At 43.7% G+C, this 15,470-nt stretch overlaps 1 protein-coding gene across 4 annotated transcripts in view; it reads right to left on the bottom strand.

Moving 5' to 3' along the window:
• The window catches only part of CIP2A (cellular inhibitor of PP2A), a 122,918-nt gene that overhangs the window by 63,574 nt on the left and 43,874 nt on the right, over positions 1-15,470 (bottom strand). For 3 of the 4 annotated variants that reach the window (XM_073586245.1, XM_073586248.1, XM_073586246.1), the window contains one exon: positions 14,411-14,533. The exons of the other annotated variant lie outside the window; for it this stretch is intronic. In XM_073586245.1, coding sequence (XP_073442346.1) covers positions 14,411-14,533 — 123 coding nt within the window. The remainder of the gene's footprint in view (positions 1-14,410; positions 14,534-15,470) is intronic. 4 annotated transcript variants of the gene reach the window in all.

Raw genomic sequence — 15,470 nt, 5'->3', positions numbered from 1 at the left:
GCAAGGGAGACATATGGTTGTATATAACATGGGTCAAAGACGCGTCCACATGGGAGGATGGCCTCTTTTTTTAATCTTGCAGGCTTTTTTTTTTTTTACTTTTATATATAATAAATATCTTAAAGGCTTATTCACACTAAGCTAAAGTTTCATGCTGACTACTCCAAAACTGGGTAGAATAGTTCTCCTTGGTGCATCCATTTACTTCAATGAGGCTCATGGATGGCAAAAGATGAAACTAGTGGTGCTGGACAAAACAGCAATGTCTACTACACTGTTGTACCCCATGGAGAAAACCTGATGTATTTAAATGATGAACTCACCATTATGTAGCATTTTATTGCATCAATGATGCCTTTGTGTGATCTCTGTAACAGCTTAATACTTTTTTATGCCATACAATAGTACTTTAGTGAATGTACATTAGCAATATTCAGAAGAGCGCAATTTCAGTAAAATCTGATCTTGACTATATTGCGAGTTCTCACTTAAAGGGAAGGTGACATCCAAAAATTTTTTTTTCAGCAATTGAAAAAATGTAAAGAATTAATGTTTACATTTTCTTAAAAAATATTATCATTTGTTTTTAATTTTGCAAAATATGAAAAATAATTGTAAAAAGTTTGGCATTTCCACTTGTTAACACTAGGGGGAGCAGCTACTGAAGTTTGGCACAAAAACCTAGTGCAACTAGCTCACATTACTGCACTGCAGTAATTATGGGCGGAGTCTGCTGACATGAGTGTGATGTCACTCCTCTCCTCCCCTTCTGGGTGTTTGCTAAGGGAAAAGAGAGGATGACATCTAGAACACAGTGAGCAGTCATTTTGATGGGGCCTGCAAAGTTACTGACTGTCTTTGCATGCAAAGTCTGGATCAGAACAGGCCATCAATCAGCAGAAATGTTTCCTGGATTTCTGTGGAGCAGACAAGCAGACGGTCCATCCATGTGTATAAAACACAGCGCTCTATGTACAATCCCTGGCACCGAACAGGGCGCCCCCCCATAGACCAGCACACTGCTCTCCCGAAATACTCTGTGCTGCTGTCACCCTGCTCCTTCCACCATACATCAGGTCCCTGTCGCCTCGCTTTCACACATCGCCAGGACAGGATCTGAGGAGAGGAATGGGGTCTTCGGTCACTGAGGATGGCAGGCAGCAAGGATTCTGGGAGCAGGGTGACAGCAGCACAGAGTATTTCAGGAGAGCAGTGTGCTGGTCTATGGGGGGCACAGAGGGATGTATATGGGGGAGGAGCAGGGTGACAGCAGCACAGAGTATTTCAGGAGAGCAGTGTGCTGGTCTATGGGGGGCACAGAGGGAGATATATGGGGAGGAGCAGGGTGACAGCAGCACAGAATATTTCAGGAGAGCAGTGTGCTGGTCTATGGGGGGCACAGAGGAAGATATATGGTGGAGGAGCAGGGTGACAGCAGCACAGAGTATTTCAGGAGAGCAGTGTGCTGGTCTATGGGGGGCACAGAGGGAGATATATGGTGGAGGAGCAGGGTGACAGCAGCACAAAGTATTTCAGGAGAGCAGTATCACACGGGATAGGATTAGATACACGGCTCAGCAGTCAGTAGAACACAGAAGATTAGACACATGGCTCAGCAGTCAGTATCACACAGGATACGATTAGATACACGGCTCAGCAGACAGTATCACACAGGATAGGATTAGATACACAGCTCAGCAGTCAGTATCACACAGGATAGGATTAGATACACGGCTCAGCAGACAGTATCACACAGGAGAGGATTAGATACACGGCTCAGCAGACAGTATCACACAGGAGAGGATTAGATACACGGCTCAGCAGACCGTATCACACAGGAGAGGATTAGATACACGGCTCAGCAGACAGTATCACACAGGATAATATTAGATACACAGCTCAGCAGTCAGTATCACACAGGATAGGATTAGATACACGGCTCAGGAGACAGTATCACACAGGAGAGGATTAGATACACGGCTCAGCAGACAGTATCACACAGGATAGGATTAGATACACAGCTCAGCAGTCAGTATCACACAGGATAGGATTAGATACACGGCTCAGCAGACAGTATCACACAGGAGAGGATTAGATACACGGCTCAGCAGACAGTATCACACAGGAGAGGATTAGATACACGGCTCAGCAGACCGTATCACACAGGAGAGGATTAGATACACGGCTCAGCAGACAGTATCACACAGGATAATATTAGATACACGGCTCAGCAGACAGTATCACACAGGATAGGATTAGATACATGGCTCAGCAGACAGTATCACACATGAGAGGATTAGACACACGGCTCAGCAGACAGTATCACAGGATAGGATTAGATACACGGCTCAGCAGTCAGTATCACACAGGAGAGGATTAGATACACGGCTTAGCAGACAGTATCACAGGAGAGGATTAGATACACGGCTCAGCAGACAGTATCACACAGATAAGGATTAGATACACGGCTTAGCAGACAGAATCACACAGGAGAGGATTAGATACAGCTCAGCAGATAGTATCACACAGATAAGGATTAGATACACGGCTCAGCAGACAGTATCACACAGGAGAGGATTAGATGTCCAGCAGATTGCCAAGTGTTTTGAAACAGCAGGGAGCAGCTCCTCCTATGTTTTGCAAGAGCAGGGGCAGCAGCTGGCCGTGTGTTTTGGTAAGAGCAGCTTGGTGTCCAGGAGCTCCTCCTGGTTCCTCTCCTGTGGCTGGTATGTGCAGAGTGAACATCAAAGCCCTGTTATGGTGGAACAGTACAGCATCCAGGGCTTGCAATGGAGTGTAAATGAAGCTAAAAGGAAAGCACCGGGCTCTAATAAGATGGCGCCTGGCCACACCTACAGCTGTGAATTGAGCTGCCCACAGAGGCGTGGCCAGTTCACTCCTGATGCAGCTGCAATGAAAGAGATAGAGTCGGCAGCCGACTATTGTCTCTTATGCCCAGGAACTGCCGTAAATGAGCATGGAAAGTGTCGTTCAGCAGCCAGAGAGGTAAGATGGCAGCCCCCAGAAAAAAAAAAATCCATACACACCACTAAGTCAAGCTTAGGGGACAATATCTTTTTATACTATTTTCTTTTTTACATTAAATTATGAAAAAACACAGCACCTTCCCTTTAATGCAGCTCAAATCCTCATCGCTAGACATTGTAAGGATATTGACCCACCTTCCTTATCAGAATGGGTAAACAAGGCTAACAATATATACTCCCTTGAAATTCAACTGGCTCACCGCAAACAAGACAATTTAAATGGAAGATGGCACCAATGGTTTATTTATCAAAACAACATTAAGCTCTAACGGAAGGAATTTTAATGCAGTGTACTATTTATGATATATATATATATATATATATATATATATACTTTGTATTCTACAACTGTGAGTCTAAAGATGGAGGCTTTCATCCAATGGGACTACCATCCCCACCCTTTCCATTCTTTCCCAACTTTACCTGAATCCATGTTTCCCATTCCCACCTCTTTTCCCATTCCTTTCCTGAATCCCTTCATTAAGAAAATTTGAATGTTGATTATACTGACTTGTATTTTGATAATAATTCTGTAACAACATTCTTAAATAAAAAGTTTATAAAAAAAAAAAATAATCTGATCTTCATCTAGAAAACTGACAATGTTCATCTATTCTGTCCTCATGCCCCATCAGCGCGTTTGTATTTTACATCCATGTGACATCCGCTTTTATACATCAACATTTTAAACTGTAGATGATTCAATACAGGTTAAAGAGAACCTGTCAGCAGATTTTTGCCATTTAATTTGAGAGTAGCATGATATAGGGCCAGAGTGCCTGATTCCAGGGATGTGTCACTTACTGGTCTGCTTAATGCAGTTTCAATAAAATTAGCAGGAAAGAACTAGTTGTCTTGTGCCATGTAGTCCTTATGTTCTTTGTAAACCTATCCCTTCCTCTTACTAGCATCTTTGTGCTATAGACAGTGTACACAAAGCTGCCAATCAGTGGTGTGAGTGGGGTGATACAGGGCTCAGTATTTAGAGAACTGCTAGATCTGACCCAGCTAAAACAGATTTTATCAAAACTGTAGTAAGCAGCCCAGTAAGTGATACATAGCTGGAATCTCTGTCTCTGCCCACACATCATGCTGCTCTCAGATGGCGGTAAAAAAAAAAAACAAAACAAAAAAAAAAAACCTAGTGAGAGTCCCTTAAATAATGGCTAGATATCCATAATAATCACATGCAATATAGATGTTCCGTAAGAGATCCAATACTCTTTTTGGCCATTCATAGACTCGAATGGGCGAATCTCATCCAAGACCCGTAAGATATACTACGATTTTTTTCACGTGATTGCTTTAACAGTCTCTAATGAATTACATTGGTCAGTGTGCTGTCCACAACTTAACTGGAGAGCACATATCCATATTGTAAACGTCTGAACGAGCCCTTCATGCAACATGCTGCATTTCGGCGCGCACGGCGCACCGTCAAAAGTGCGCAGCACGCTACTTTCACACTGGCAGCGCATGATCTGCGCACCCTATGCTAAAGATAGGGTGCGCCGATCGCATGCGTGCAAATGCGAAAGTAGGCGGTGATCCCGGATGGGGCGGGCAGGGAGCCGGCTCAGGGCGGGGCTTAACGACGCAGGGCGCAGCGTTGTTTTAACGCAAATGTGAAACCAGCCTTAGGCTGAGTATTCCAAATTCTACCAGAATATCACTTGAGCATGTGAACATGACAAGGGCTGTGCAGTCGGTCAGACAAACCTCCGACTCCACAACACTTCGCTCACTACGGAGCATGTACATAAAGTACATGTTCAGATTCATCTCACCTCCGACTCCACAGCACTGGTCACTACTGAGCATGTACATAAAGTGCAGCACAGATTCATCTCATCTACGACTCCCCAGCACTGGTCACTACTGAGCACGTACATAAAGTGCAGCACAGATTCATCTCCCCTCCGACTCCACAGCACTGGTCACTACCAGGGCTGTGGAGTCGAAGTTGGTGCTCATTTTGGTGGAGTCGGAGTTGGAGTCGGTATAAAATGGACCGACTCAGACTCCTAAAATATATAATAAATTGGGTACAGTAGTTCAATGCAGAATATGCTGAATATTTTTTCATAGGAATTTGGGAAAGTTATGAAATGACCTATAAATGACTGTTCTAAGGCTACATTCACACACAGCGTTTTTCCTGCGTTTTTTGAGGATACGTTTTTCAGTTGCAAAAGCAGATCAGCTTTTTAAAAAACCGCATCACCTGAAAGGTTTTTGAGCTCATAGATAATGTTTTCAATAGCAAAAGCAGATTAGAAATCTGCTCTATCTATATATCCATTTATCCATATCTGTCTATCCACATCATATCTGTACCAAAAAGAATGAAAGCCGGATAGCACACAGACTAACACTCCTTTTTTTTAGCACCAGTCAGGTACACCTCATAGCTGCCCAAAAGGACGCCCAGGACAGGCATTGCTCGTCTTCAGTAACATCAACTGATAGTTGGAATAAATAGACTGCATTCATCACATCTTCTTAAGGTGCAGGCTTTATTTTGTATGGGTGTGAAGTATGAGGTTCTGCAGCAGCTGAGGTGCGCAGTATGAAATTCTGCGTAACAGTATGAGATTCTGCCCCCCCCCCCCCCCCCCCCCCCTAGGTTTGATCCTGGCTACGCCCATAGTGTGAATGTAGCCTGAGGATCTAGGCTTTATCTTAGCCAAGATAAGTCATATTGTGTGTGTGTGTGTATATATATATATATATATATATATATATATATATATATATATATATATATATATATATATATATATATATATATATATATATATACACACATATATATATACACACACACATACATGCAGTACAGACCAAAAGTTTGGACACACCTTCTCAATCAAAGCGTTTTCTTTATTTTCATGACTATGAAAATTGTAGATTCACTCTGAAGGCATCAAAACTATGAATTAACACATGTGGAATTATATAATTAACAAAAAAGTGTGAAACAACTGAATACTGTATGTCTTATATTCTGGGTTCTTCAAAGTAGCCACCTTTTGCTTTGATTTCTGCTTTGCACACTCTTGGCATTCTCTTGATTAGTTCAAGAGGTAATCACCGAAAATGGTTTTCACTTCACAGGTGTGCCCTGTCAGGTTTAATAAGTGGGATTTCTTGCCTTATAAATGAGGTTGGGACCATCAGTTGTGTTGTGCAGAAGTCTGGTGGATACACAGGTGATAGTCCTACTGAATAGACTGTTAGAATTTGTATTATGGCAAGAAAAAAGCAGCTGAGTAAAGAAAAACGAGTGGCCATCATTACTTTAAGAAATGAAGGTTAGTCAGTCCGAAAAATTGGGAAAACTTTGAAAGTGTCCCCAAGTGCATTGGCAAAAACCATCAAGCGCTACAAAGAAACTGGCTCACATGAGGACCGCCCCAGGAAAGGAAGACCAAGAGTCACCTCTGCTGCGGAGGATAAGTTCATCCGAGTCACCAGCCTCAGAAATCGCAGGTTAACTGCAGCTCAGAATAGAGACCAGGTCAATGCCACACAGAGTTATAGCAGCAGACACATCTCTACAACAACTGTTAAGAGGAGACTTTGTGCAGCAGGCCTTCATGGTAAAATAGCGGCTAGGAAACCACTGCTAAGGACAGGCCACAAGCAGAAGAGACTTGTTTGGGCTAGAGAACACAAGGAATGGACATTAGACCAGTGGAAATCTGTGCTTTGGTCTGATGAGTCCAAATTTGAGATCTTTGGTTCCAACCACCATGTCTTTGTGCGACGCAGAAAAGGTGAACAGATGGACTCTACATGCCTGGTTCCCACCGTGAAGCATGGAGGAGGTGGTGTGATGGTGCTTTGCTGGTGACACTGTTGGGGATTTATTCAAAATTGAAGGCATACTGAACCAGCATGGCTACCACAGCATCTTGCAGCGGCATGCTATTCCATCCAGTTTGTGTTTAGTTGGACCATCATTTATTTTTCAACAGTACAATGTCCTCAAACACACCTCCAGGCTGTGTATGGGCTATTTGACCAAGAAGGAGAGTGATGGGTGCTACGCCAGATGACCTGGCCTCCACAGTCACCAGACCTGAACCCAATCGAGATGGTTTGGGGTGAGCTGGACCGCAGAGTGAAGGCAAAAGGGCCAACAAGTGCTAAGCATCTCTGGGAACTCCTTCAATACTGTTGGAAGACCATTTCTGGTGACTACCACTTGAAGCTCATCAAGAGAATGCCAAGAGTGTGCAAAGCAGTAATCAAAGCAAAAGGTGGCTACTTTGAAGAATCTAGAATATAAGACATATTTTCAGTTGTTTCACACTTTATAATAGAATATATAATTCCACATGTGTTAATTCATTGTTTTGATGCCTTCAAAATGAATCTACAATTTTCATAGTCATGAAGATAAAGAAAACTCTTTGAATGAGAAGGTGTGTCCAAACTTTGGTCTGTACCGTATACATGTACATGTATACAGTATATTACATATTTACAATTTATTACAGTTTTTTGTGTTCTAAAGATGTATTCCAATAAATAGATATTATGTTCTATCTAAATATCTTGATTATTGGATCATAGAAATGATTAAATGTCTGATGTTCACATTGTACATTGTTCACATTGTACATTGACCACCATCTCCTACTCTCTAGGCTCCAGTCACTAGGCATTAAGGACACTGCACTCTCCTGGTTCTCTTCCTATCTCTCTGACCGCTCCTTCAGTGTTTTGTTCTCTGGCTCCACGTCATCTCCTCTTCCTCTTGCTGTCGGGGTACCTCAGGGCTCAGTCCTTGGCCCCCTTCTTTTCTCTCTCTACACAGCCCCAATTGGACAGACCATCAGCAGATTTGGCTTTCAGTACCATCTTTATGCTGATGACACACAACTATACACGTCTTCCCCCGACCTTACCCCCGCTGTACTACAGAACGCCAGTGACTGTCTGTCCGCAGTCTCCAATATCATGTCCGCTCTCTATCTGAAACTCAACCTCTCCAAAACTGAACTTCTTCTGCTCCCACCGTCTACTAACCTCCCTAAATCTGACATTTCCCTCTCCGTGGGTGGTACCACAATAACACCCCGGCAGCAGGTGCGCTGTCTGGGTGTTATGTTTGACACCAATCTCTCCTTCACATCCCATATACAATCCCTTGCCCGCTCTTGCCGCTTACACCTAAAGAACATCTCTAGAATCCACCCTTTTCTCACTATGGAAACAACAAAAACCCTCACTGTTGCATTGATCCACTCTCGCCTGGATTACTGCAACGCTCTATTAATTGCCCTCCCCGTCACTCGACTATCCCCTCTCCCGTCCATACTTAATGCAGCGGCCAGGATCGTCCATCTGGGTAATCGGTACTCGGACGCGTCCGCTCTTCGCCAGTCCTTACATTGGCTGCCCATTCATTATAGGATCCAATTCAAAGTACTTGTTCTCACCCACAAAGCTCTCCACAGTGCGGCACCCCCTTACATCTCTTCTCTCATTTCTGTCTATCGGCCTAGCCGATCGCTGCGCTCTGCAAACGACTTTCGACTAACCTCTGCACTAATCCGTACCTCCCACTCCCGACTCCAAGACTTCTCCCGTGCTGCTCCTATCCTCTGGAATGCTCTACCCCAAGAAATCATCACTATCCACAATTTGCATAGTTTTAGGCGCTCCCTCAAAACACACCTGTTCAGAGCGGCCTATCACATTCACTAATCAAAGTCATTCTCTGTGTAAGTGTGCGTGTGTAGCCCATTCACTATCTCCATCCATCCTTCACTCCCGCAAGATGGCTGGACCTTCATTGTAAATACACCATTGTAAATACACACCTGTACTCTGTATCTCCCTCACCTCATTGTAGATTGTAAGCTCTCACGAGCAGGGTCGTCTTATTTTGCTTTAATTATTGTATTGTTAGCGTTGTTACTTATGACTTGTGTTTTGAAACTGTTAAACTGTAAAGCGCTGCGGAATATGTTGGCGCTATATAAATAAAGATTATTATTATTTATTATTATTGTACTACAATAAATTTTTCACTTAAATATAAACAATATATGTGGGAGTCGGAGTCGTGGAGTCGGTGTAAGGGAAATTGAGGAGTCGGAGTCACAGGTTTGGCTTACCGACTCCACAGCCCTGGTCACTGCATGTACATAAAGTGCAGCACAGATTCATCTCACCTCCGACTCCACAGCACTGCCTCACTACTGAGCATGTACATAAAGTGCAGCACAGATTCATCTCACCTCTGACTCCACAGCACTGGTCACTACTGAGCATGTACATAAAGTGCAGCACAGATTCATCTCACCTCCGACTCCACAGCCCTGCCTCACTACTGAGCATGTACATAAAAGTGCAGCACAGATTCATCTCACCTCTGACCCCACAGCACTGCATGTACATAAAGTGCAGCACAGATTCATCTCACCTCCGACTCCACAACACTGGTCACTACTGAGCATGTACATAAAGTGCAGCACAGATTCATCTCACCTCTGACCCCACAGCACTGGTCACTACTGAGCATGTACATAAAGTGCAGCACAGATTCATCTCACCTCCGACTCCACAACACTGGTCACTACTGAGCATGTACATAAAGTGCAGCACAGATTCATCTCACCTCCGACTCCACAACACTGGTCACTACTGAGCATGTACATAAAGTGCCGCACAGATTCATCTCACTTCCGACTCCACAGCACTGGTCACTACTGAGCATGTACATAAAGTGCAGCACAGATTCATCTCACCTCTGACCCCACAGCACTGGTCACTACTGAGCATGTACATAAAGTGCAGCACAGATTCATCTCACCTCCGACTCCACAACACTGGTCACTACTGAGCATGTACATAAAGTGCAGCACAGATTCATCTCACCTCCGACTCCACAACACTGGTCACTACTGAGCATGTACATAAAGTGCAGCACAGATTCATCTCACTTCTGACTCCACAGCACTGGTCACTACTGAGCATGTACATAAAGTGCAACACAGATTCATCTCACAGATTCATCTCACCTCTGACCCCACAGCACTGCCTCACTACTGAGCATGTACATAAAGTGCAGCACAGATTCATCTCACCTCCGACTTCACAGCACCGGTCACTACTGAGCATGTACATAAAGTGCAGCACAGATTCATCTCACCTCCGACTCCACAGCACCGGTCACTACTGAGCATGTACATAAAGTGCAACACAGATTCATCTCACAGATTCATCTCACCTCTGACCCCACAGCACTGCCTCACTACAGAGCATGTACATAAAGTGCAGCACAGATTCATCTCACCTCCGACTCCACAGCACTGGTCACTACTGAGCATGTACATAAAGTGCAGCACAGATTCATCTCACCTCTGACTCCACTGGTCACTATTGAGCATGTACAAAAAGTGCAGCACAGATTCATCTCACCTCTGACCCCACAGCACTGCCTCACTACTGAGCATGTACATAAAGTGCAGCACAGATTCATCTCACCTCCGACCCCACAGCACTGCCTGACTACTGAGCATGTACATAAAGTGCAGCACAGATTCATCTCACAAATTCATCTCACCTCTGACCCCACAGCACTGCCTCACTACTGAGCATGTACATAAAGTGCAGCACAGATTCATCTCACCTCCGACTCCACAGCACCGGTCACTACTGAGCATGTACATAAAGTGCAGCACAGATTCATCTCACCTCTGACTCCACTGGTCACTATTGAGCATGTACAAAAAGTGCAGCACAGATTCATCTCACAGATTCATCTCTCACCTCTGACCCCACAGCACTGCCTCACTACAGAGCATGTACATAAAGTGCAGCACAGATTCATCTCACTTCCGACTCCACAGCACTGCCTCACTACAGAGCATGTACATAAAGTGCAGCACAGATTCATCTCACTTCCGACTCCACAGCACTGGTCACTACTGAGCATGTACATAAAGGGCAGCACAGATTCATCTCAACTTAAAGCAGAGATCCTTACATCAGGAACACAAGAGACATCTTCATAAATTTCCCAAATTCTTATGAAAACATTTACAGCACATCCTGCATTGTACTACTGTACCCAATTTATTATATACTAGCTGAAGAGCATGGCGTTGCCTGGGCATAGTAATCAACTGTGGTTAGTTATAACAAATTATAATGATTATATTGCACATAAAAACTGTGCATCTAATCCTATCCTGTGCTACTGACTGCTGAGCCGTGTATCTAATCTTATCCTGTGTGATACCGGGCTCCCCCTGCAGTCTGTGTCAGAGGGTGGTCTGCGTTGGCACGGTAATAAATTGTGTTATTTCCAGCTTCACAGAAAGACGATAACACCATAGAAAGGATAAGAATAATAGGCCTCAGTTACCACAACTGTCTACAAAGAAAATTGTTGCTGATAGCAACCAATCACAGCTCATTTTTCACCTTTTAAACAGCTCTGGGACAGCGTATCGAGATTTGAGTGGCGACTTTTGTGTTTCGACTTATGTGGTGAGGTTGGTGTATGTGTGGTGAAATGTGTGCTGAGGGTGGTATATGTGTTGAAGCACGTGGCAGTGTGTGGCGCATTTTGTGTGTGTGGTGAGTATCCCATGTCAGGGCCCCGCCTTAGCAACTGTACGGTATATACTCTTTGGCACCATCGCTCTCATTCTTTAAGTCCCCCTTGTTCACATCTGGCAGCTGTCAATTTGCCTCCAACACTTTTCCTTTCACTTTTTCCCCATTATGTAGATAGGGGCAAAATTGTTTGGTGAACTGGAACGCGCGGGGTTAAAATTTTGCCTCACAACATAGCCTATGACGCTCTCGGGGTCCAGACGTGTGACTGTGCCAAATTTTGTGGCTGTAGCTGCGACGGTGCGGATGCCAATCCCGGACATACATACACACACCCACTTGAGCTTTATATATTAGATTTTAGGAGTCTGCCCATTTTATACAGACTCATCACCCCTGAATATGACATTCAATATGTTGGCTCAACATATGTACAGCAGAAAGACAGAGGCTTAAAAACACACGAAAAAGTTAGCGGAAAGCTGGCAGCTTAGTCTGGAATGAGCACAGAAGTCCGTGAAGACCACTGAGCAATCCCCCCCTTTTTGTGGTGTTTAAGAACAGCAGTAATAAGGTCAGGCTTTTTTTTTTTTTAGGTTGTTTCCATGTCTTCCCTTGCCTTTATAACACCATACCACAATAGTTCATTGATGACAGTGGAATTCAGCTGCTGCAAGTTAAAGCTATCAGGCAGGGTAAGGTAATAAGTGAAGATTAAACCGAGGCAGTCAGTCCAAAATGATGGTACAAAACAAGCACAAGTGCAATTGGTGCACCCTTGGTGTGGCCAAATGGTTCAGTGCACCTTCCCCACATACTTGTTTCCCATCTATGTTCGTCCCCCTCTTCCTTGATTGACAGTTTTCACTTTACAGAACTTAGGCAAAGACAGAGGGAATGTAAAGTAGGTGGTACGATGCACTGAACTGCTTAGCCACCCCAAGGGTGCATAAAAGTGCCTACGTTTGGTTTTAACTGCATTTTGCACTGACAGATGCCCTATAACTATGCTGCACCCCCCCTCTTATTTTATGCAACGCAGCAAGTTCATGCGTATCTCATGAATCCTGAAGGTGTTATTGAGCCAGCTGACACTAATTTATAGCTAATTTTCTATAGTGCACATTATACAAAGATATTACTGCCGTGCAGGCCCTAATACTCAGCCTATATTTATTGGCAACACAGAGGAGGAATAAGTGTCATCATACTATCTGATTATGTGCTTTCAGCCTTCGTATACACTCATTTTTTTACAAGTCAATTGTGACACAAGAAAGTGGAGCGTGGCAATGGTTTTATTAAATAACGATCATGCAGAAATTAAGAGGAAAATCATCATTGTGGAGATTTGCTCAGCAACTGTGACTTATGTGGTACTCCGATCACTCATGGTCTTTATCTAGAAATAAGTACTCTGAATTTTTCCAAGAAAGACTGTGAATATAAAGGCAGCAGATGAAAGGTGAGAGACTTGGAGCCACTTCTAACAGAAGGGACAAAGAAGCAGAAAATGGAGAGGTACTTGACCTTGCTAGGACAACTGTCTACAGCCAACACTTCACAGCACTGACAGAAGGTCAACAGTGCAACGCCCCAAGGAATAACACACTTCTCTGCTGTCAGCCACAGCGAGCGACAGTCTGTAAAGCTGCTACATGAAAAGAAACAGCTTGTATGCAATAAAGTTTCCATGTGCTACCCTGTAGGGGGAATTATCTGTGCGCATGAGAATAAGCAATCAAGTAATCAAACACTTTTTATAATATTCTAGGTACTTGAAAAGGAGATATCCGGCACCTATAATACATCTTCTAACTATCTATACTTACACTCTACCCACTTTTGGGATTTCCTTTCCTACACAATACCCTACACTTCTCGTCATCTAATTTCTAAATGTGTTTTTTCTTTTACTGTTCTTCCTGTACATTCCCCGCAGCGTCCTTTGCCCCTCCTGAAACAGGACATTACAGGGATAGCGCTGCATTTACTCAATAGATTGCTGAATTGCTGCCCCCCTGAAAATGTCCTGGATTATGGGCATTGTGAGTGCAGTACTGGCACTCTGTCTGTGCCGCAGGTTCACTAAAAGACAATATCATCGGGGAGGGTGGAAGACAGAAGATTTGAGTGACACCAGTCCTGCCCACAGCTTCTGGTACCCACCTTCAGACGAGTTGTCAGCAAGGAGTGGTGATAGAAGCAGTGAGTGACAAAAGTGCTGTCCTGTGATGCCGATCTATTTGGGGCGGTGCTAGAAGCTGCGGGGTGAGCGGAAACTAAATTCAGCTAGATAAAATGCTCATTTAAATATCAGGTTTATATAGCCATATTTGTAAGGATTTTCAAAATACAACAGTCTGATCAGGTATAAGCGCTCTAGTTAGTAATGTATTGTGCCATATCCACTTTCAGACATATGTTTATGATTTTGTAACTTTAAAGGGGTAGTCACATCTCCAATATCCTATCCCAATATTTAGTAGGTGTAATAATCATATTAGTAAACACCTCCAATAAGAAAAGTAGTATACTTCTTCTGATTCGCTGTGTCTCTTCATATGCAGGTCCATTGCAGTAGCTTAGGTATCCATGGGTACGACCAATCATATAGTGAGTTAGCTAGTTGCTAGTGGTTGTTACCATGGATACCCAAGTTCCTGCAATGGCCCTGCACATGAGTAAAGAGACACAGAGAATAAGAAGAACTATACTAAGAGACCAATCAGTGGTTGCAAAGCACAAGAGAGGGTCAGAAAAAACAAAACACACAATCTCACCTTCTCTCCCACTTCTTCATTTAACGTTAGACTTGCCAGTATTGATAGGGCAAATACCACAACGGTCAAACTGGTGTGGGCCAAGAAACTAATCAAGGTACGATAGAAACTTTTAACATTGCTCTGTAAAGAAAAAAAAAGGAGCCAATACAATAAGATAATATATTATACAATATAATGCAAGTTGTGTTGAGTAGGTTTCATGTGAAGACACTGAGTCACTATACATCCCCTCTCATAACAGGCAAAATCAAATACATGTCACTTTTTTTTTAAAGGGTTATTCTCAAAAAGGTGAGTTATCCTCTATCCATGGGATAACTTGGTGATTGATGGCGGTCCGACTGGAGATCAGGGCTCTGCAGCCCTATCCTAAATGGAGAGGGAGTCCACTCAATTCATTGTGTATGGGACTGCTAGAAAAAAAACTCAGCAGTCCCAAAGACAATGTGGATTAGAGGGCATGCATGCACACCTTTGCTCCATTTAGAATGGGGCTGCATTTCACTGATCTCAGGATTCAAGGGGGTCCCAGGGATTAGCAAGTAACTCCCTATTTTCTTTTTTGGCGATAAACCTTTAACTGAATTGACTGGGTTCTTCTTGACTGTAAGGCTGTGTGCACACTGCGTTTTCGCTGCGTTTTTACAGCAGGGAAATGGGCCAAAAACGCTATGGAATCCTTATGCAAGGTAATTCAATGACAATCCTGAAGTGTTGTGCACATGATCAGTAGATTTCCTTTGAGTATTTGCAGTGCATTTTTTCTGCAGCATGTCAATTCTTTGTGCATTTCTGCAGCGTTTTTCACTCATTGACTTAAATTAAGTCAGTCAAATCCACAGCAAAAACGCAGGTATAAAAATGTTTGCGGATTTACTGAGTTTTTGCTTGCTTTTACCGGCTTATTATGGCGTTTCCCACGCTGTCATCTGTGTGACAGCATGGGAAACACCGGCACGGTGGTTCTTATCGGCGGTAGCGCTACAGCCGGTAAGACCGTCCGTCAAGAGCGCTGCGGGGTCATGCTGTCAGATGTCAGCGTGACTCCACAGCTGTG

Source organism: Dendrobates tinctorius, unplaced genomic scaffold (assembly GCF_039654945.1).
Source record: "Dendrobates tinctorius isolate UK_male_01 unplaced genomic scaffold, ASM3965494v1 ptg000091l, whole genome shotgun sequence".
Classification (NCBI taxonomy): Eukaryota; Metazoa; Chordata; class Amphibia; order Anura; family Dendrobatidae; genus Dendrobates; species Dendrobates tinctorius.
The sequence above is the reverse complement of the archived record's forward strand: the minus strand, read 5'-3'. Positions and strand labels throughout refer to the sequence as shown.